The sequence below is a fragment of the Zonotrichia leucophrys genome, chromosome 9, assembly GCF_028769735.1.
Source record: "Zonotrichia leucophrys gambelii isolate GWCS_2022_RI chromosome 9, RI_Zleu_2.0, whole genome shotgun sequence".
NCBI lineage: Eukaryota > Metazoa > Chordata > Aves > Passeriformes > Passerellidae > Zonotrichia > Zonotrichia leucophrys.
Genome location: NC_088179.1, coordinates 16,913,720 through 16,933,329, shown reverse-complemented (window position 1 = coordinate 16,933,329; position 19,610 = coordinate 16,913,720). Strand labels below are relative to the sequence as shown.

The window sequence follows — 19,610 nt, the reverse complement described above, 5'->3', positions numbered from 1 at the left end:
CCAGAGACACTGTGCTGGGCAGTGCCAGCAAGGGGAGTCCAGGGGGCCTGGCTCCAGGCACATCCACTCCCCTTGCCACCCTTCCAACCCTGGAGCAGGGAGTACCTACCTGCCTTGCAGTGACAGGGGAGGCGGGTCCGTGCCCATGTTCAAGGCTGGCACCCCCACACCAGCCCAGGCACAAGGGACATGGGAGGGGGGGGCGGCAACAGCGGCACACGGGGCATTATTTAGCAATGTTCTTTTATTTCCAGTTTTAAGGTGAAAAGATGCCTTTAAATCTTCAATTAAATACTCCATAAAGAAAAAAAAAAAAAGGCAAAAAAAAAATTATTTACAAATTCACGTGACCAGTAATTGAATCCTTGTTTTAATAATTACACATGCGGCTCGTCACATCCGGCGCTCTATAAATACAGGGGACGCGGATGAGGGGGCCGCCCTGTCACTTGCCCAATTGTGGCCTTAAACGTTTGGGAGGAGGATGGGGGCTTTTGGGGTCGTGGAGGGGACTCAGCCTGGCCCAGAGAGAAGGGGCCACCCCCCCTCCTCCCCGGCACCCTCCCCAGGTGTCAGAGCAGGAGCTGGGGGGGGAATGATTTATATTTAAAATTTAAAAACCATAGAGGGGAGGGGGTCCAGGCAGTGATGGAGGAATAGAGAGAGGACAGGGGAGGGGGAGAAATCACGCTCCTGTCCCCAAACCAAATTTAATAAGTTTATATATATATAATCTCTCTATATTCATCAAGAGGCGGGAAGGAGAAAGAGGAGGAGGGAGAGGAGGGGAGAGATATGTCCCCATCCCATCCCCCCCTCTCCATGACGTGAATCCAGGGGTGCTCTGCCCCACTCCCAGAGACCCGGTGTGCCTGCACTGGGAGGGGGGCGAGGAGGGTCCCCAAGGGGACCCATGGCAGCCACCGCCTCAGTCAGCATCTGTTTATTATCATCATGACAAACTCGTACAGGCCTTACAAACAGAACCAGGACAGAGGAAGAAGAGAGAGGAGAACTGAAAAAAAGAGAGGGGGGCTGCAAGGGGCACAGCAGGTCCCTCAGCCCTGGCATCAGCAAGTCCATGGGGGCCAGGGGTGGGAAGGGATGGAATCACTCCCCAGGGTGCCCCACTCTCTCTCCCCCCTTCCTCTTCCTCCTCCTCCTCACAGCTGCTCAGTTGTTGTCCGACTCATCCTCAGCTTCCCGGAGCCAGGTGAAAAAGGCTGTCACCGATTTGAGAGCCACCCCTTTGCCCTGCTGCTCGGCCGGGTCCTTGCTGGACTCCCACTTGTAGAAAGCCTCCTCCTTGATGACGTCCTCATCGTAGAGGGCATCAAAGAACATCCGCAGCAGGTCTGGGGTGGGGGGACAAAGGGGAACCTCTGCTATTCTCCAGCCATCGGCCACTCTGCTGCGGTGGGGACACATTTGCCACCCTCTCCTTGCCCCACCCGCACCCACGATACTCACTGGGAGGCTGGTCCAACTTCACCACCAAGGCTTGCAGGGCATAGAGTGCCTGGAGCTCCTTCTGCTCATCCCGCAGGTACTTCTGGAGCAGCTTGGCCTGGTTGCGGATGACCATGGCGTCCACGCGGTACGGGTTCTCAACTGCAGGGACAGGGTGTGAGAGCGGCACTGCAGGCAGGGGCACCCCCCCGCTCCCACCTCACCCTGGTACTCACAGACAATGGCCAAGTGGCACACAGACGTCATCAGGGCCCTGATAAACGTGTTGGACGAGACCTGCTGCTCGCTCAGGTTGGCCTAGAGGGGGGAGGGTAAAGTACTGTGAGCTGGAGAGGGAGCCAAGAGGAAGCCTCCAGACACTCAGGCATTGTGTCCCCACCCTCACCTCAATCCAGTCGTATATTCTTTGGTTGTTCGGGTTCTCCTTCAGCAGTTTGTCCATTTGCTTGCACAGCTCCTCTGAGGTCAGCTCCTTGCGGCTTGGCATGTCTGAGCTGTCCCCCATTGTGTACTCCAATTTCTGGGGAAGCAGGCAGAGAGAGCTGTTGAAGGCAGCACAGGGGAGTGCCACTCTCACACTGCCCAAGGTCTGCCCATGGCCCACCTCTGCCCCTTGCTGCCACCAAGCCCCCACCTGCTCTGTGACAAATTTGTTGACATCCTGGTCCTCAGGCAGGAATTCCTTCCAACTCAGGCCCCCATCCCGCCACAGCTTTCCTGCGGTCTTCTGGCCCTGTGGGACAGACAGTTGGCATCAGCACAGCATGCCCTCCATCTCCAGGGAGGAAGATACTGTGGTCTGGCCATGCCAGCCACATGGCCCAGACACTGAGAGGGATGCCCCTCACCATCCTCTCTTGTGGCAGGGAAGTTCAATCTCCACCTGGCCCCAGGCAGAATGCCAGTCCTTGAGACTGCAGCCAGCAGCCACAAGCCCCATGCACTTACCATGCCCTTGCACAACAAGCCCAGCACCTCGACCAGCAGCGTGGTGGCCTTCCCAATGGGCACCAGGGGCTTTGTGATCTCCCTGTGGAGCACAAGAGACCTGGGTGAGCTACCTGCTCCAAGGAAGACTCCTGTGCCAGTTCTGCTGAGGAGCACAGCCCTCACCTGAACAGCTCTTCCATGGGGATGCCTTCTTCTTGCAGGATGGGTGTGATGAGCTCAGCCAGGTACAGCCAGATGTGTGGGATGTCAATCTCCATGTCCTCTGCGATCTCCAAGATCTCCCGCAGCCTGAAGAGCAGAGGGAGCTGTTGGGATCCAGCAGTCCCCACACCCTTGGCTAGGAGGGACTTCAGGATGTTTCAGTGTTGAGTCCTACTCAAGGCAGGGCCAAATTCAAAGCCAGGCTGCCCCAGCCTCTCACCCTTTGTAGTACTGCTCCTTGGAGAGCGTGCCTGCCTTCACCAGCTGGCAGAGCAGGGCTCCCATGTGCTCGCGGGAGATGGTGCTCCTCTCCAGCGTGGACTCGATGCCATTTTGCACAAAGATGTAGAGCGAGGAGGGGCTGCCCAGCTCCTGCACACACTGCAGGGCCTCCTGCAGGGAAAAGGGGGGTCAGTACTGCCCTATAGCCAGCTCTGGCTCCCCCCATCCTCATCCAGGTACCACCAGAACCCTGCCCAACAGTGCTACCACACAGGGAGGGGAGCATTTGGCATGTCAGAGGAACATGGCCACGCTCTTCTCTCACCTTCATGTCATTGATGTGCAGGTATTCCTCTATGATCGCCTTGGATTTCTTCTCCAGTTCCTCTTCCGACAGCGCGGGCTTGGTGGATGTTGCAGGAGGTGTTGGCTCTTGTTTAACTGCAGGAGAAGAGCAAGGATGAGGCATCACCTGGGACAGGCAGAGCTGCAGGAGCAGCCAGAGCCTGGGCTATCAGCGCTCCCCAGCTCACCGGTCTCTCGGCTCCGGTCCCGTTCCTCCGTCATGCTCGCAGCCTTGCGCACGGCCTCGGGGCCGCCCTGCTTCTCCCGTTCTCGGCTCCTGTCCTCTGTCTCTTTGCTGAAGCTCCTCTTGGTGAGGGCAGATCTGTTCCTGTCTACTCTCTCCCCCCGGTCAAGACGCTCTAGACGGTCGCTGCCCTTCTCCGAACGTGACTCCCGCTCCCCTCTGTCCCCAGCCTTCTCTGACCTGTCACGGCTGGAGCTGCTCCTGGGCAAGAGAAAGACACAGTGTGAAGAACCCATCACCACCGTCCCTGACCCCAGACTGCAGAGCTCTGTAAAGTAAAGCTGTGCCACTCCAATCTCCACCTCTCTTTCAGCACTTGACCATTCTTGGGGGAAAACTTATTCCCTATTTCTCTCCTGTCCCAACTCATACCCTTTTCCTTTTACTCTGCTCCTTGGCATGGCTGAGCACTGCCTGCCTTTGTCCTACCCACACCTTCCTTCTGACGCAGACTGTGGCAAAGCCTCCCTTGTTTTCCTCTTCTCCCACACAAATCCAAACTCCAGCTCTCTTTGGGGACCTCACGCTCCCACCCATTAATGTCTATCCAAGGACCCTCAGGCCAGACTGAGCACGCAGGGGTGGTTACCCAAGTGCTGAACAGTAGGGAGGACACCCAGGGTGAGGTCAACCTTCCTTGCCACAAGGATTCACCACTCTGAGCTCTCTCAAGGACTCATTCTGCCACAGGGGTAATTGATACTGTAACTTGCCTATACACTGATCAACCACAAGACTGAATCAGGGGCTCTCCCTCAACCCCACACGCCCATCCACCAAGGCAGGGCTGGCCCCTCACCTCTGCACCACACGGCGGGACTCTGGGCTCTCGGCAGGCATTGACTGCTGGAGCGCTGAGAAGCGGTTCAAGGTGCTCGTGGCTGGTCGCCCTGAATCAGATGCTGGGCGTGAAAAGAGGGAAGTCTCAGAGTTCGGCAACTCCCTGGTAGAGGAACTGCCAGGGGAAAGATCACCCCTCCCACTCTGTCCCACAGCACCCAGCCAGTCCCACACTGCCTACCTGAATCTGCGGGCTTCGCGCCAGACCCCCCGCTGCTGCCTTTGCCCCAGCTCAGCCGCCCACCCGGTGCAAAGAGCTGGTTATTGGAGTCAATGGATCCAGGCTGCAGGTGGAGAGAGAGGGAGACAGTCAGGCCTGATCCCCCACCAAGGCATGACCCAGGCCAGGCAGCCAGCTCGGCTGCCCCACCACATGCCCAGCCTCACCTTGGTGATCTTTGTTAACCGGCTGGTGTCAATGGGCCGGTTGCCCTTGCTGATGGGCACCGTGTTCCAGCCATCATCTGCAACCAGGCTACTGCGTCCTGAGCACAAGAGGGACAGTCATAAGGTGCAGACCAGCCTTGAGCAGAGTCCAGCAGGAGCAACCCACTCCTAGCAAACAAGTGCCCCCAAGCCCAGACACTCACCACCAGAGGATGGCCCAGGGGGTCCTCTCCTCTTGTCCTTTGACATGAGCTGCTGCACTTTGATGTGTTCTCGATGCTCCTCCATCTCTGCTTCCTTGTGGATCTGATCGATGGTTTTGGGGCCCTGGTCTCCCCGCCGCGGCACCCAGCTATTCTGCAGAGGGCAGGGCAGGAGGGAAGAGAGAACTGAGACGGCTGAAAGATGGAGGGAAAGGGATTCTCCCTTCCCGGCCACCCCACTCTCAAAGTCTCAGGTTGGTCTCCGGCCTGGGCCATCACCACTCTCCATGTGTTGTGGCAGCTTTTGGCACAAAAAGGCTCAGGTTCCAGAGCCCCCCTGCATTAAACAGCTGCCAATTACTGTGTGCCCACTACCACTACCATGATAACCAAGAGCAGGGGCTAGCATGGTGTCTCTGGGGCTGGCCACAGCTCACATACCCACCTCTCTCATAGAGGGGACACATGGAGTGCTGGCATTCAGAGGACATAGGCCAGCAGCTCCAAGGGACCAAGCAGCAGATGGAGGACAGTCCCCAGGCAACTGCATTCCATCAACCTTACCCGTCTTAGGTCAATCACATCCTGCAGCATGAAACGGATTCGGGACGATGTCTTTTTCTCTTTGATGATCTTCTCCATCTGATTGAAGTACTGGTCCATCCTGGGCTATAGAGGGACAGAGCCATGGTCACATCCCTCCTAAAGGCAAGGGAAGAGCAAGCAAGGTAGGGCAGGGCAAGGAGTACCTTGGCTTTCTCAAAGTCCAAGTCCTTGCCAATAGTCGTAAGCAGGCGGCAAAGGCACTCAAGAGACTCTTCATCGTGGTTTTTGAGCAGCTTCACCACGCAGTCATGCATAATGGCCTCTGTCAACATCTTCAGTTTGAAGAGCTCTCCAATGAACTTGATGTTGCCCAGGGATCGTCGGCGGGCCTTGTCCCGCGCCTCCTCCAGCTCATCCTTCATACGCGCCTTCTCCTCGGGCTGCACGAAAAGCACAACAGGCCAGTTCAGGGCACAGAGCCAAGCCAAGGACACCCATGCCAACCCTCAGAGCAGACTCCCACCACAACTTACAGCACTGGCATCATCCATCTCTTTCTGCCGCTTCTCAAAGATCTCATCATCATCCTTGTCCTTCTCAAACTCCTTCTGGCAGCGGTTGAGCAGCAGCTTGCGGAAGTTCACAGTCACTGTGGGCTTGTCTGTTGTGGGCACTTTAAGCTGCAGGGAGAGGTACAACCCAGAGAAAGAGCATGAGTTGTGTCTCCCCCAAAAGCTGGGCAAATAAGGTGGCATTACTCAAATCAGGGAAAAGCCACCCTACAACACTGTGATGCCCTGCTGAGACTCTGAATACGGTCCTTCATCCACACACTCCAGTTTCCCCACTCCACATGGAAGGACCTGCACACTACTAAGTTCAGCTGAGATGGCCAAAAAAACCTTGCCTGCTCAACAGGAGACCACCCAGCTTCTGCTCACCCCCATAAGGCAACGGCACATGTTAGCATAGGCAACAGAGAAGTTTGGCTCCGAGATGGCCTTCTCGAAGACGAGGTCGATGACACCCTTGAGCCGCTCCTCCGTGTCGATGGACAACTCCATCACCTGCTTCATCAGTTGCTGGAACATCTGGGGTGTCAGCTTGTTGAGGATGCTGCGGACACGGCGGAGCAGTTCCTGCAAGGGCAACAGGGTCAGCAAGAGCTGGGAACCTTTCCCCCAGGCCCTCTGACTACCTGCCCACTCCAGCTCCCACCTGTGTCTTGATATTCTCAGGATCCTCCTCCTCGGAAGCACGTTTGCTGCTGGGTTTCCAGGCCTTCTCGGCCTTGTTCAGCTTGACATCCTCATTGAGGGACACAGTTGCAATGATTTTGCGGGGCTCCTTCCTCTGACTTGGCTGGGAGCGGCGGGGACCCAACCCTGAGGGCTGACACACGGAGAAGAAACTCAGCTCTCTGCTCTGGGACCATGTGAGCTGGCTCCCAGAAGCCTCCAGTCCACCTACTCAGATCCTCAACTCCATCATGGACATCAGTGGCCCAGACACAGCGGCTCGAAAGCTTGATCATCACAGAGAGGCAGAGCAGGACGGCAGGAATGAAGTGAGGGGATACTCACCAGGCCCCGGTTGCCCATGACAGGCCGGCCAAGGTTGGCGAAGGAGGGGGTGAAGTCAGGGCTGCAGTTCATGCTATTGATGCGGATGGGGTCGATTGGCCGCAGTGGGGTCTTGTTGGCCTGCGAAGGTACACACGGCTGAGGATGCCCGGGGGCAGAGGAGCGGGATGGATCCATCCCCCAGCCTCAGCGCCGGGACAAGGAACTGGAAAAAAGGCCCCAGAGGTGCCCCCACACCCACCAAACCCAGGCTCAAAGGTCACTGCAAATGCAGCAACAAGACCCTGAGCACAAAAGTGAAGTCTCTGCCCCACCTTCCCAAGGCACAAAGAGGAGCCAGATCCCCACCTAACCACCACCCACAATTCCCCAATTTCCAGGGCCGCACCGACCTTGTCCAGCACCACATCTGTGATCTGGGGCAGCCCCTCAGGTTTCTGCATGCTGGCAAAGATGAACTGGAAGCCCAGCAGGAACTCCCGGTCATATCGCTTCTTCTCCTCAGGGTTCAATGGCTTCCATTGCTCTGCAGTGAGGGGCAAGAGGGACACTCTGATGTGGCCTGTCCCATATTCTCCACTCTGAGCTGTGGTGGGTCTGGGTCCACACAGGGACAAGCAAGGTGAGATACAGACAACCACAGAACTGTCCCAGGCTAGTACACCATGAGCAAAACCATGCATGCTTAGAAAGCCTGATTCCACCAGGTCCCTGCCTCCTGCCTAGACCCTTATGCTGGGAACTCTGTTTCCCATCCCATGCCAAGCTTGGGGACAAGATGGGAGGAGAATGTAAAATTTAGGACACAGGGACCATGCCACCCACACCTTCCTTACTGCTGGGTCCAGAGGAGGTGGCTGCCAGCAGAGGACTGTGCCCAGGCACAGCTTACCTTCCTTGTAGCCATACTTCTGGCCAGCAGCCTTGCCCTTCTCCGGGGCCAACTTGTCTTCCTTCTCCTCCCACGTCTCTTCAGACTCCTCCTGTGGACGCGCAGGAGCCACATCCTCTGCTTCACTAGCAGGGGCAGACACGGGGGGCTTGTTCTCTGCCTCCGAGGCACTATCACCAGTCTGAGACTGCAGCAGAGGGGACAGAGACAGCAGTCACCCACATGAGCCTGTTCCTGTCCCCTTCACCCCACTCCTCAGTGTCCACCCCACCTCAGATCCTCATTACCATCACAGAGCATCAGTGGCCCAGACACGATGGCACAAAGCAGAGTTCATCACAGGAGGAGATGGGACACAGGGTGATCCCCAGACACCCCAGGACACTCACCTCTTTAAAGGCATCCAGCAAATCACCTACTGCCTCCTTCTTGTTCAGCTCCTTCATCCTTCGTTTCTTCTTTGGCACCGACATGGCGACTGGGAGGAGAGGCAGGAAGGTGAAAGACAGGAACCCTCCCAGTCCCCGGCACCCTGACAATAGCTATGGGGTCACCAGCAAGGCCCCAGTAACAGCAGGTGAGCTTCAAGATGCAGCCACAAGGATGTGGTCCTGCCACCCCATAACAGCCCCCATCCCCAAACACACCCTGATTTACCATGTGCCTCATCGAAGTGTCCCATCCACATCACTGCCCGAGTGTGTGCTCCCCATCCTGTCAGAGGATCCCTGCAGACACTGCTCTACTCCTTTACAGGGACACTCCCATACAAATCTCTGTTCCCATACACACTCCCCCCTCCCTGGCACCCCTACACACCAGCCCTTACATGTGCTTCCCAGAAATTATCTACCCTGAGGTTGCCCTCCTAGAGCACCCCTGTATCCCTGCCCAAGGCACTCCATAAAACCCATCACTCCTATGTAACCCCAACACTCCTGTGCAGGATGCTTAGAGAAAAAAAGAGAAACCCTAACACATCCCCAGGGCACCCCACTTTCCTCAATCACCCCTATGTACTTGCATACCCCTACACAGCATGCCCTACATCTTCCCTGCCAACCTGCCACCTCCCAGTGTCCTTAACAACTGGGGACAATCCTCAGATACAACCCTGATACATCACCCTACACCCCTGCATAAAACATCATATAAAACACACTTCCATTCCCTGTGACATCCCCCACACACAGCCCTCTATGCCCACCCCATACATCACCATATAGATGTACTCCCCAGACACCTCCCTGATCCCACCATCCACCTTGTCCCCTTCAGCATTCCATACCTACACATCCTGTATCCCTAACCACATCTCCAACACCCTCCCTGTACCTCATGCCATGCGATGCCCCCCACCACCCACCCTGGGGCACCCTGCAGCCCAGCATTCCCAACCTTGCGCGGTCGCCTCCGAGATCTGCGAAGGGGCAGGGGCTGGGCTCAAGCTTCGCTCCTGGGTCTCACCAGGGCCTTCGCCCTCTTCCTCCTCCTCCTCTGCAGGTGGGGAGGCAGGGGTGCCAGGCTGGGCTGGCTCCTCAGGCTCTGAGATGGGACTGACATCTGACTCGGGCTGCTCCTCACTCGGCTCCGCTTTGCTGGTGCCCTCCACACCATTGGGTAGGGGCAGCTCTTCAGGCTGGGCAACGGGGGAGTCCAGGGTGGGCACAGGCACCGGCTCAGAGACCGGCACTGGCTGGCACACAGGCGCCTCAGGGACCGTCTCAGGCGTCTCCTCCAAAACCCCATTGGCCTCAGCAGTGGTCTCGGGGCAGGGCTCTTCCCGGGGTGGAGGGGGACTGGGGGAGGCAGGTTTGGCAGGCGCTTCAGGGGCCTGTGGTACAACGGGCGGTGGCGACGGCGCAGCCGGCACCGGGGGCACGGCTGGCATCGAGGGAACAACGGGCACCGGCGGCACCTCGGGGGGCACAGGCTCCTGCAGGGTGGGCTCCGGGAGGGAAATAGCAACTTCCCCCTCCTCTTCCTCCTCCTGCCCCGCAGCCACCGTGTCCATGTTGGGCGCGGGCACAAGGGGCAGCTCCGCAGCCCCTGGCACTGTAGTGATGGCGCTTAACGTCTTTTGCGGGTCAGGTGGCGCCTCGCCCTGCTCCGCTTTCGTGTCCGTGTCCACAGGAGGCTCCATTGGCACCAGCGTCACGGGCGAGAGCACCACGGGCTCCACCTCGGGGATCAGGGGAGGGGGAGGAGACGGGGATGCCGATTTGCTGGGCTCCAGGGAGACGGGCTTGCTCACCACCAGCGCAGGCTTCGGGCGGTCATCTGCAAGGTGGATGACATTAATGGATGACTCTCTGATTCCCTACTCATCCCACATTCCTCCCCAGATCCCTCTATCTTCAGGAGACACAGGGACAGATTTGCCAAGCCACATCACAAATGGGGGATGGGGACAACAGGGGTCCTCCAGTGCCCAGAGGACAGCTGAGATGAGTACACAGCCCCCGTAAACTCTCCTGGATCCAACATGGGGACACAGGTCCCCAGGTATGCAGGGATGGCCTCTGACCCCACAACAGTCAAGAGAATCAAGGAACAGTGGGGCTGGCATTTCACATCCTGCAGTGCCAACACCAGGGGAACCTTGCTGCAGCCATGCCAGCTGGCACAGCCAGTCCTGGCACGGGCACTTACCGGGCCGGACAATAACTGCTACATGGGGGGTCTCTCCATTGGCCTGGGGCTCCAAACCGCTTCCAGCCTGAGGGGGCAAAGAGGGAGTTGAACAGGGCCATGTGCACTTCCCGCTGCCACAGCTGCGAAGTCAGAGGGTCCACTTACCTGTGGAGGAGTGGGGGTGGATGAGGTCCTTGCTCCAGACATAATTTCTTCTGTAATGTCTTTGCCACCTTGGTTGGGGTCTCGTATTCGGATCTGTCCAAGAATCAGAGCACAGTGAGGAAGCTGTTGGCAGAATGCAGGACAACACACGGGCCACCTCCTTTCCGTGAGCCTAACACCCCACAGGACACCCTTCTCCAAAGGGAAAAGGAAGGTTCATTCACTGCAGTGCCTGTCCTGGCCACGCAGTTTGGGGAACAATCCACATCCTCTCAACCAGAGGGCACAGTGTCCCACAGACACTCGCCTGTTCCACTGCCTTCCAAGTAACTGCAACACAGCTGGAGCCAGCAGGTCCCCAGGCCAGTGCCCATCTCCAGAAGTGAGGGGACCCCAATACAACACTGTGCTAGCACAGGGGCTGCAAGAACCCCCTCATTTAGGGACAATACAGAGGACTAACCTCAGCACACAGAAACCACAGTGAGCTCTGTGTCACCCCAGGCACACCCTATATGCCCACAGCCTCACGTGCCCCATGTCATGGGTGCAGCACGAGCTACAGGGCACCCAGCTGTGAGGTGACTGGAGGGGTACACGTGGGTCTGGCTGGGACTACAGTGCAGGGGACAGCGCAGCCAGGAACCTTGTTCTATCTTCTGAACACGACCTACTACCAGAACACCAAGTGCAGAGCTCAACCCATCTCTGATGAGAAAATGCCGGCATCCCACCTCCCAGTGGCACCCCCTGCCTCCCAGCACAGGGCCATGCCGGCAGCCACCGGCTCCCCGCTATAAATAGGCCCCATGCGAGGCCTCTGAGCACCGGCATCTCCGGGAGCAGACAGCAGTTGGCAGCCGCGGCACCCCCGCCCTCCCGGGAGCTGTGACTCAGCACAACGCTGCCCGCCGGGACGACCAAGGTCGCCAGCACCCACCGTGCACCCCAGTTCCCTTGCTAAGCCCTCCAGCCTGTGGGGACACAGCCCTGTGCCAACCCTTTTCCCTGGCATGCTGCACCACGTCCCATCCCACACACCACCAGCGCCCGGGGCTGACACCATCCCCCTCCTGCACACGAGCACACCCTCTCGCACACAAGCACCCCCATCCACGCCTGGAGGCAGATGGCTCCTTACCGTCTTGCGCTCTCGTTTTGGGGGGATCGGTGGTTGCTGGCTCACAATGACCTGGGCAGTGGGGACCCCCGCTGAGAACTGCTGCACCCCCTGCGCCGGGTAGTACGCGCCCGCTGAAGGAGAGGAGAGAGCGTCAGAGCAGCCAAGCCAGATTCTCCAAGCCTGTCCTGAAGACTCCCTGATCTCCCAAACACAGGGGTCTGTCAGGAGCCCGGAGAGCCCTCACTGCTCTGCTGCGAACCCCCATCGCATCCGGCCTGGATTGTCCCAACCCGCCTGACAGGCCTGACCGAATTCCTTCCCTGTGAAGCAGAGAGCGTCCCCGCGCCACCCCCACGCCCAGCCAGGCCCCGCAGGCATCCACCGTGCCCACCAGCTCCACACCAGAGAGCCCTGCCTGGACACTCGGCCATGTCAGGTACAGGCGTCCCGGCTCTGCCGGTGGCCGCCTTCCTGCCTGCGCCCTTATCTCCATAGGGCCAGCACCAGCCCGAGGGCGGCACCAGGCAGCCTCCATTCACACCCAGGCTGAGGGGCTCAGGCTCCCCATGCAGCCCGAGTCCCTGGAGAGCCCAGCCAGAGCAAGGAGCTGTGCTGAGGGACAGAGGCAGAGCTGGACCCCATCCAGGGCTGTCACAGCCCTCAAGAGGTGCTCCACTCCCAGGGCATCCATGAGCATCACCCCGGAGCAGTGCCACAGGGATACGGGTGTGCTGGGACAGGCACAATTGGGTCCTGGCCCCCTCTGGCTCCAGCACCTTCCCTGCTGCACTGACCCTGAAAGTCAACCAAGGTGCTCTGGTGACTGCCTCATCTCTGAGTCAGGGACCCTCCCTTTGCTTGGGGGACTCACAGGGACGCTGAATGGGCCTCACACGTCAGGATGGGCTGGGCATGGGGGAAAGGAAGGAGACCCTGAGCTGCCTAGCCCTGAGGACCAGACAGGAGAACCAATTTGATTCATTTGTCAAGGGTCACACCATGTTAGGTCACTCTACCAGTCCTGTGGGCAAGAGGCAAGTGCTGCCAGCTTCCCCAGGAAGAGCCACAGCAGCCCCAAAGCAGAAGCTGGGGGTACACCCATCCTAGAACCTCACAGAGATACCTATAGCATGTCCCAGGGCTGTGCTCAGTGCACAAAGGTGCAGCAGTGTCCTGGCCCAAGCACAGGAGACAGCCACAGCCAGGGGCCACCTCCCTCCTCTGAGGGGCTGGCTGGGCCCTGAGACAACAGGGAGGGAGGCTGGGCACGTACCTGGCTCAGGAGAAGCCCATCTCTGCCCCGGTTATGCTTTGCTGCTGTGCTGGGGCCAGGCCGGAGGCCTCGGCTCACATTTCTGTGTCTGCTGGGCCTCCCGGGGCCAACCAAGCCTAAATATAGTCACAGCCTGGGTGGCCACATGCAGCAGGGGGAAGGAGGAGGGGCTGCTCACATCGCACTCCCCAAGCACCAGGAGGGGGCAGGCATGGAGCACCCCGGCTGGGGAGCAGGAGCTGAGGGGGGTCAGCAAGCACTGAACTGCTCACCACCCTGACAGCAAGTGAGGGGGAGCAGGGGATAAAGTCTGCCCCAGCCCTCCGCCAGCAGAGTTAAATATTAAACAGCCCCAATTTGGAAAAGGACAGGGGTGGGTGGACTGGTACAAATGGACCAGCGGGACATGATGTGCTGCTGGGCAACAAGGAACTGTCCCCCAAAACTACAATGGGGTCACAGAGTCAGCTCCAGTCAGCTGTGTTCAGCTCAGAGGGACACACAGAGGCCAGGGGAGTAAAAAAAAACAGGGATGTGCTGGGACTGAAAGAGCACTGGGGAGCAGAGCAACCCCTCTGTCTGTACCGTAAGTCCCGAACTCTGTGGGGCTGGCTCCAGGATAAAAACTAGGGGCGCCAGGTTGGACCGGGTACTGTTGGGTCGGGACAACATACGTGGAGCGACCCTGCAAGAGGAAAGAAAATAAGTCAGTTATGGCCCCTGCAGAGCACGGACATACCCCCAAAACACTGATGTAACCCCAAACCTGACTGTGAACTAGTTGTACACCAGGGCAGTGAGCAGGACAAAGGTAGAGCAGATACCAGGTGGCTCTGAGAACTGTTGGGGAGGGGACCAGTACTGCCTGCCGCATCTCTACAGAGCCAGCAGCACCCTGCTCAAATCAGTGGGTGCTCAGAGTCTCAGGACCCCCTCCACCCCGCCAGAACAGACCTGGGCTCCAAGTCCAGGCAACACCTCCCGCCGGTGCCCATCCCAACCCCACCCCCCAGAGCCCAAAGCATCGTCCTCACCTGTCCGGGAATGTAATAGGCTCCTTGGGAAGGTGTGTAGGATATCTGGGAGGGTATCATCATCACCTGGGAAGCAGCTGGATACACATGGGCAGGAGGGCCGGGCCGAGCCGTCGTGTTACTCTGCACGCGGGACGCACTGGCAGGAGGCTGTGCCCTGTTCTGGTAGAAATGCTTGGGGAGAGATGGGGCACAGCGTCAGCAGGAGCTCCAGCACCTTCGTCTGCCACCACCGCACTCGGGGGGAGACACCAGCCCCTCCCCACGCTGCCGGCACGCAGCACCGCCTCGGCAGCCTGCAAGGCCACCCCCCGCCCCGGCACCATCCTGTCCCCACGCACCTGCGGGGCCGCCTGGGTCCACCCGACCCAGCTCATGCCCGGCGCGGCCCCGGCCCAGCCCTCCCGGGGCCGGCAGCTCCAGCGCCCGGGGCCGGCCACGGCCGCACGCAGCTCGGCGGCGGCGGGTCCCGGCGTGCTCTGCACCGGCTCGCGGGGGATGCTGGGACCTGTAGTCCCGCCATGCCGGAGCCGGACAACATGTGGAGCTCCGCATTCCCACCCCGGCCAATGCCGCTCATCCCGACCCAGCTTGTCTGCCGGGCAAAAGCATCCCCGGGAGCAGCAGCTCCAGCCCCACAACGAGTGGACAAGGAAGGGTCCGCGCACGCAACCCCCGGGGCAAGGAGAAAGAGTTACCTGAAGAGACCTGAATCCTCCCTGTTAGCAAGCGCACGCATACAGAGGGAAAGGGGGAAAGAGAGAGACAGGAGTTACTGGCACTGGGACAGGGATAGCAGAGGAACGGACAAGAAGTCAGGGAGTCCTGTGCTCTGTGCCCATATCCCAAATATACTGAGATCCCTTCTAGGGACCTTCCAAGGGGCAGGGATGGGTCTGATGAGCTCCCAGACACACAGCCAAGGATGTCACCAGATCTGTCCCCAACAGCTCCTCCACACAAGAGGGCTGATGGAACCCAGAGCCTTGCACACCACTGCAGGGCGTTGGGAGACCAAGCAAAGCAGGGAAGAAGAGGGAGATGAGGAAGGGCACAGGCAGAAGCAACAGCCTGGGCTGGAGTTAGCACAGGCACAGCCACATGCTGCAGGCTTCATGCAAGGAGGGAATTGGGGAGACACTGCAGAGAAACCTACCCAAAGTCGAGCAGGCATCCCGCACTTTCCCCAGAGTCCAGGGTCCCCACATGCTCCCCAGCCCCTTCATGCCCAAGGTGAGTGTTTCTGTGCAGTGTCGGGGAAGGGTGTTCAGCATGCAGGGCAGGGGAAGCGGGTTAGTACCTGCTGGTGAATAGCCCGAGGCCCTGCTGGAAACTGAGAGAGGAGGAAAGGGAGGTTTGGGGCAGGGGAGGAAGGAGAGAAAAGCAGTCACTCTGTGGGCATCCTCATTGGAGGCGACTGCCCTCCCACCCCAGGGCCAGGAGGTCCTCAGATGGCAGTCGTGGTCCAGACCATGGGCTCATTCCCCCTTCACAGGCACACACCAGGCCCGAGGGGCACCACATTGCTCCTAACACCCCTGGGTTCCATGGCAGTGTGGGCTACTCGGCCAGGAAGCAGAAAGCTGCTGGATACCCCTTACCACCCTCTGCAGCTCTGGACAAAATCCTTACCTGGCGCGGCTGAGAAGGCGTATTCATTTGTGAGGTCGGTGCCGGGTTAAAAACCACAGGTGCCGTCTGACCAGGTGGGAACGTCGGCTGGAAGAAGGCAGGGAGGGAAAGAGATGGTACCACCGCCCTTGGCACCAACTGGGGTGGCAAAGCTGGGTCCCCCAGCCCTGCAGGGGACAGTTACCTGCGGCAGTCCGGGAGAAGGGGCAGGGTGCGGGGCAGTCGGGGCTCCTCCTGTGGGCTGTGGAGCTTTGTTCATTTCATGGGGTTGTGCATAAGGATCCCCTCGCTATCTGCAGGAACAGGGACAGTGGGCATAAGCTGGAGATGGCAACACCCCAGGCATCTGTCTCCTGTCCATGTCAGCACTAAAATCTGCAAATCTCCAGCCCCACAGCCTACCATTGTAAAGCCAGGCATCAGCCATGCCCCACAGACAGCATCCCACCAAGGCACGGACCCCCAGCCACCTCCTCCTGCCCCACTGGGCCATGGGGAAGATGGGGTAGGTACTGCCAAGTCACCCAGCCTGGGCAGGTCCTCACACCCTTCAGAGCAGACCCTTCATCATGCCCCAAACCCAGCCATGCCCACCAGCAGGACTGACCCACCCAAGGTGACCCCACAAAGCCTGTCTGGGCCCTACACAAAACTGGGCACCAGCGCCCAGGCCACCACTAACTCCGGGGGGCTGGGTGGGCCGGCAGCACCCCGGCGTCAGCCGTGCCCAGCTCCACCCCGGCTGACCTACTAAGCGCTTCCCCCGGCCGGCCAAACCTGTTCCTGCCGGTGGCGCCAGGTCCCCGGCGCACACCACAAACGCCTACCAGGGAAGGCAGGGAGCAGCTCCCTCGTCCCCCCACGCCCCCGACACTCCTGCCCACTGCCCTGCCCAGGGGAGTCTGCAGCCCCCCGGCACCGCCAGCACCCAGGCAGGCCGGACACCCTCCCGGCTGTCCCAGGAAGGACTTGGCAGCCAGCGCCGCTCTCCCCGCCCCAGTGCAAAGGCCGCCGGGGCAGGGAGGAGAGGCAGTACCCCGCACACTGCCGGGGGTCCCCTGCACCCTGCGGCACCCAGTGAGCCCGCTGCCGGCCAGATACCCAAGGGAGCGGCCCTGGTGCCTCCTGTAATCTGACGCCGGGACGCGTCAGCACTGCCGGCCCCCAGCCCCGCTGCGGGCACTGCCAGACACGTCCCACCAACACTGGGAAATGGGGTACCCCAATCCCCCCAGGGCTGCGCTGGGGGTGCCACCCCATCCCAGGGATCCCCCGAGCCACAAGCCAGCGGAGATGGGCCCTGCCAGTGTTTCAGGAGGTGGCAGGGGCTGGGTTGCACCCCCAGTGCTCTCCCCGGGCCCCTTCTCACCGGCGACCCAAGCACCCGGCACGGACAGCCCGTACCTGAGCCAGCTTAGCTAGGCCTTGAGAACAATCACCCCTAAAGAGAGGGGGAGGATTGTCTCACAGGGGACAGGGACACCCGGGGACAGCCAGACCTGGCCTCCTCCACCAAACACAACCAGGAGCGAGCAGGATACTCACCCCCCCGCGGGAAAAACCTGGGCCGGCTGAGCGGGCCTGCAGAGACCGTTCATCCGACTGACTGGGAGAGAGAGAAAGAGAGATCAAGCCGGGCCCCGCGGGGGGAGCCCGGCCTGGCCCCGGCTTCGCACTGGCCCGGGTAGCCCAGCAGGGCCGGGGAATGCGGGTTCCGTCCCCGGGGGGACAACGGGGCCCCGCGCGGCTGTTTGTAATCGGAGTCGCGGCCGCCTCTCCTGCGCCGGGAGCGGCCGGGCCGCGGCCTGTGCTGGGCCCGCCGACGGGGCGGGGGGTCCCGGCCCGGGGGGGACTCCGGGAAGGCCCAGCTCGGTCCGACTGAGGGGCCGGGGGACGGAAGTAGCAGTTCGGGGAGGCAGGAACGCACGGGGGATTGGGGGACAAGACAAGAATCACCGACGGCGGAGCTGGGACAGGCCGCGGCCGTGGCCCGAGAGCGGTCGGCCCCGCCAGGCCCAAGCGCGGCCTCGCCCCCAGGCCGAGGCGGCGGCCAAACCGGCGGCTGCGGCCGGCTCCGTCCCGGGGCGGCGGCACCACCATCACGGCGGCGGGAGGGCGCGGTGCGGTGCCCGGTGCGGCATCCGGCGGCCCCGCTCCCCCCCGCGGCGGCGGCGGCCTCTGCCAAGGACACGTGTCACTGCCGGCCGCAACCGCGGCCCCGCGGGCACCGGCGGCGGCACGAGAGGCCGGTCCCGGTGGGGCGGGGGCGGCATTGCTCACAACACATGCGGCGGCGGCGCCGGGCCTAGGCGGGCGCGGCGCCGGGAGCACGTGTGCGGCGGCGGCAGCGGCGGCGGGGCGCACCGGCCAGCACGTGGGCGCGGACGGACGCGGCCGCCGCGGGATCACCGGGACGTGGGGACCATCGGGACGAGCGGGGGGCCCGGCGCAGCAGCGGAGCGAAGCACGGGACAGGGTGTGGGAAGGGGGGTGGCGGCGGCGGGGCGGCACCCACGTGGTGGCGGCGGCGGCGGCGCGACAAGGCCCGGCGAAGCGAAGCCCGGGGAAGGGGGAGGAATAGGGCGGCACGCGCGGCCCCGGTACCGGCGCCCCCCCACCCCCCCCGCGGGGCGCGCGCCCGCCCCGCCCCCGCCCGTTACCTTCAGTCTCCTTCAGCGCGCGCGGCCCGACGCAGCCGCAGCGCAGCGCAGCACGACCATTTCCGGAGCCGCGCCGCGCGCAGGGGGCGGGGCCGCGAGGCCGCGCGCCCGCGGCCGCCGCCGAGGGGGAGGGGCGCACGGGGGCGGGGCTGCCACGCCCGGAGCCGCGCCGGGCCCCGCCCCCGCCCGCACGTTGCGCTGCCGCGGTCACGTGACGGGGCGGGGCGAGGCCCGGGCGGCCCGGAGAGGGCCGGGGGCCGCACGGCTACGCCCCATCCCCGCGGCCACGCCCGCCGTGCCGTCCCGTCCCGCCGCCGCGCGCCCCGTGCAGGGTCACGAGGGCAGTGGGCGCACCCGGCACCGGTCGGGACGCACGCTCACCAGGGGCCTGACACCACTAGCGTCCCACAGCCACCCAGGGACCGGCACCAGCGGCGCCCGCACCCATTCGGTGCTTGGCACCACTGGGACCCGGCCTCACCCAGAACTTGACATTGCCCCAGCGGGCACCCACTCGTGCTCAATCCAACCCTGGCCACATCCGTGATGCACCCTCGTGCACCGGCACCTTCCCGGGACATGCACCCACCCAGGGTCTGCTCTGATGTGGGATTTGCCGGCCAGGAGCTGCACTCGCCCAGAGCCCACCCAGCACCTCACACCCACAGGGTCCCCCACCCTGCACCCCGCAGGATGCAGCACCTTACCCCGGCCCTGCATTCAGCCCCCTCCCTTTGGTACTCAGCACCCCACTCCCACCCAGACACAGCCTCCCGTGTTCACCCAGCTGGGACACAGCAGGTGTCAGACACTGTCACTTTTGGAAACAGGGCAGGGGCTTTCCTCTTCGCTAAAAATACTTTCCATGTGGCTTCTGTCCCCACCTCCCTGACTGCTTTTAACCCCAATGTCAGCTCTGGAGCAGCACCAAATGATGGCAGAGTCCAGCACATCTGGCAGGGCAGTTGAAAGTTGGGAGCTGCCAGCCAAGACCCCCCAGGAGGGCAGAGCCAGGCAGGGACAGGCCATGCTGGGCTAAAGGGGTCGCACACTCTGAGCACGTGGCTGTGCCAGGCACACACACAGGGCACTGCTGGATGCTGAAGCCATGGAGCACCCATGGCACCCCACAACTCTGTGTTCATGCCCTGCATGTTGGGATCTGCACTGTGCACAGCCTCCATGGGCCACAGGCACACCCAAAA

The 19,610-nt window shown here is 61.3% G+C and overlaps 1 protein-coding gene and 2 non-coding genes across 11 annotated transcripts; all 3 read right to left on the bottom strand.

The window, feature by feature from the left end:
- Nucleotides 1–341: 341 nt before the first annotated feature.
- EIF4G1 (eukaryotic translation initiation factor 4 gamma 1) lies at nt 342–18,520 on the bottom strand. Of its 9 annotated transcripts, none has more exons than XM_064720537.1 (35): nt 18,406–18,520; nt 17,291–17,351; nt 15,930–16,038; nt 15,746–15,832; nt 15,414–15,446; nt 14,812–14,832; nt 14,114–14,287; nt 13,665–13,764; nt 11,825–11,937; nt 10,684–10,776; nt 10,537–10,603; nt 9,283–10,164; nt 8,274–8,362; nt 7,885–8,071; nt 7,385–7,518; nt 6,993–7,130; nt 6,628–6,801; nt 6,351–6,548; nt 5,943–6,089; nt 5,613–5,849; nt 5,428–5,532; nt 4,864–5,017; nt 4,661–4,758; nt 4,455–4,557; nt 4,233–4,335; nt 3,378–3,634; nt 3,170–3,285; nt 2,843–3,015; nt 2,584–2,709; nt 2,419–2,500; nt 2,105–2,203; nt 1,856–1,990; nt 1,686–1,767; nt 1,471–1,611; nt 342–1,355 (listed from the first exon to the last, which is right to left on the bottom strand). In XM_064720537.1, exons 3-35 carry the CDS (start codon nt 16,002–16,004, stop codon nt 1,174–1,176), a joined length of 4,905 nt encoding a protein of 1,634 aa, XP_064576607.1. In that variant the 5' UTR covers nt 16,005–16,038; nt 17,291–17,351; nt 18,406–18,520; the 3' UTR covers nt 342–1,173. The 9 variants fall into 9 exon arrangements, with proteins under 9 accessions (XP_064576607.1, XP_064576609.1, XP_064576610.1 ...); XM_064720539.1 differs by having other exon boundaries at nt 4,233–4,323; XM_064720540.1 differs by having other exon boundaries at nt 6,993–7,112.
- Nucleotides 6,876–6,950, bottom strand: LOC135452010 (small nucleolar RNA SNORD66). The gene has a single exon (XR_010441516.1). It is a non-coding gene; the product is annotated as a small nucleolar RNA SNORD66 (small nucleolar RNA).
- On the bottom strand, nt 8,153–8,229 carry LOC135452009 (small nucleolar RNA SNORD66). The gene has a single exon (XR_010441515.1). It is a non-coding gene; the product is annotated as a small nucleolar RNA SNORD66 (small nucleolar RNA).
- Nucleotides 18,521–19,610: the final 1,090 nt, after the last annotated feature.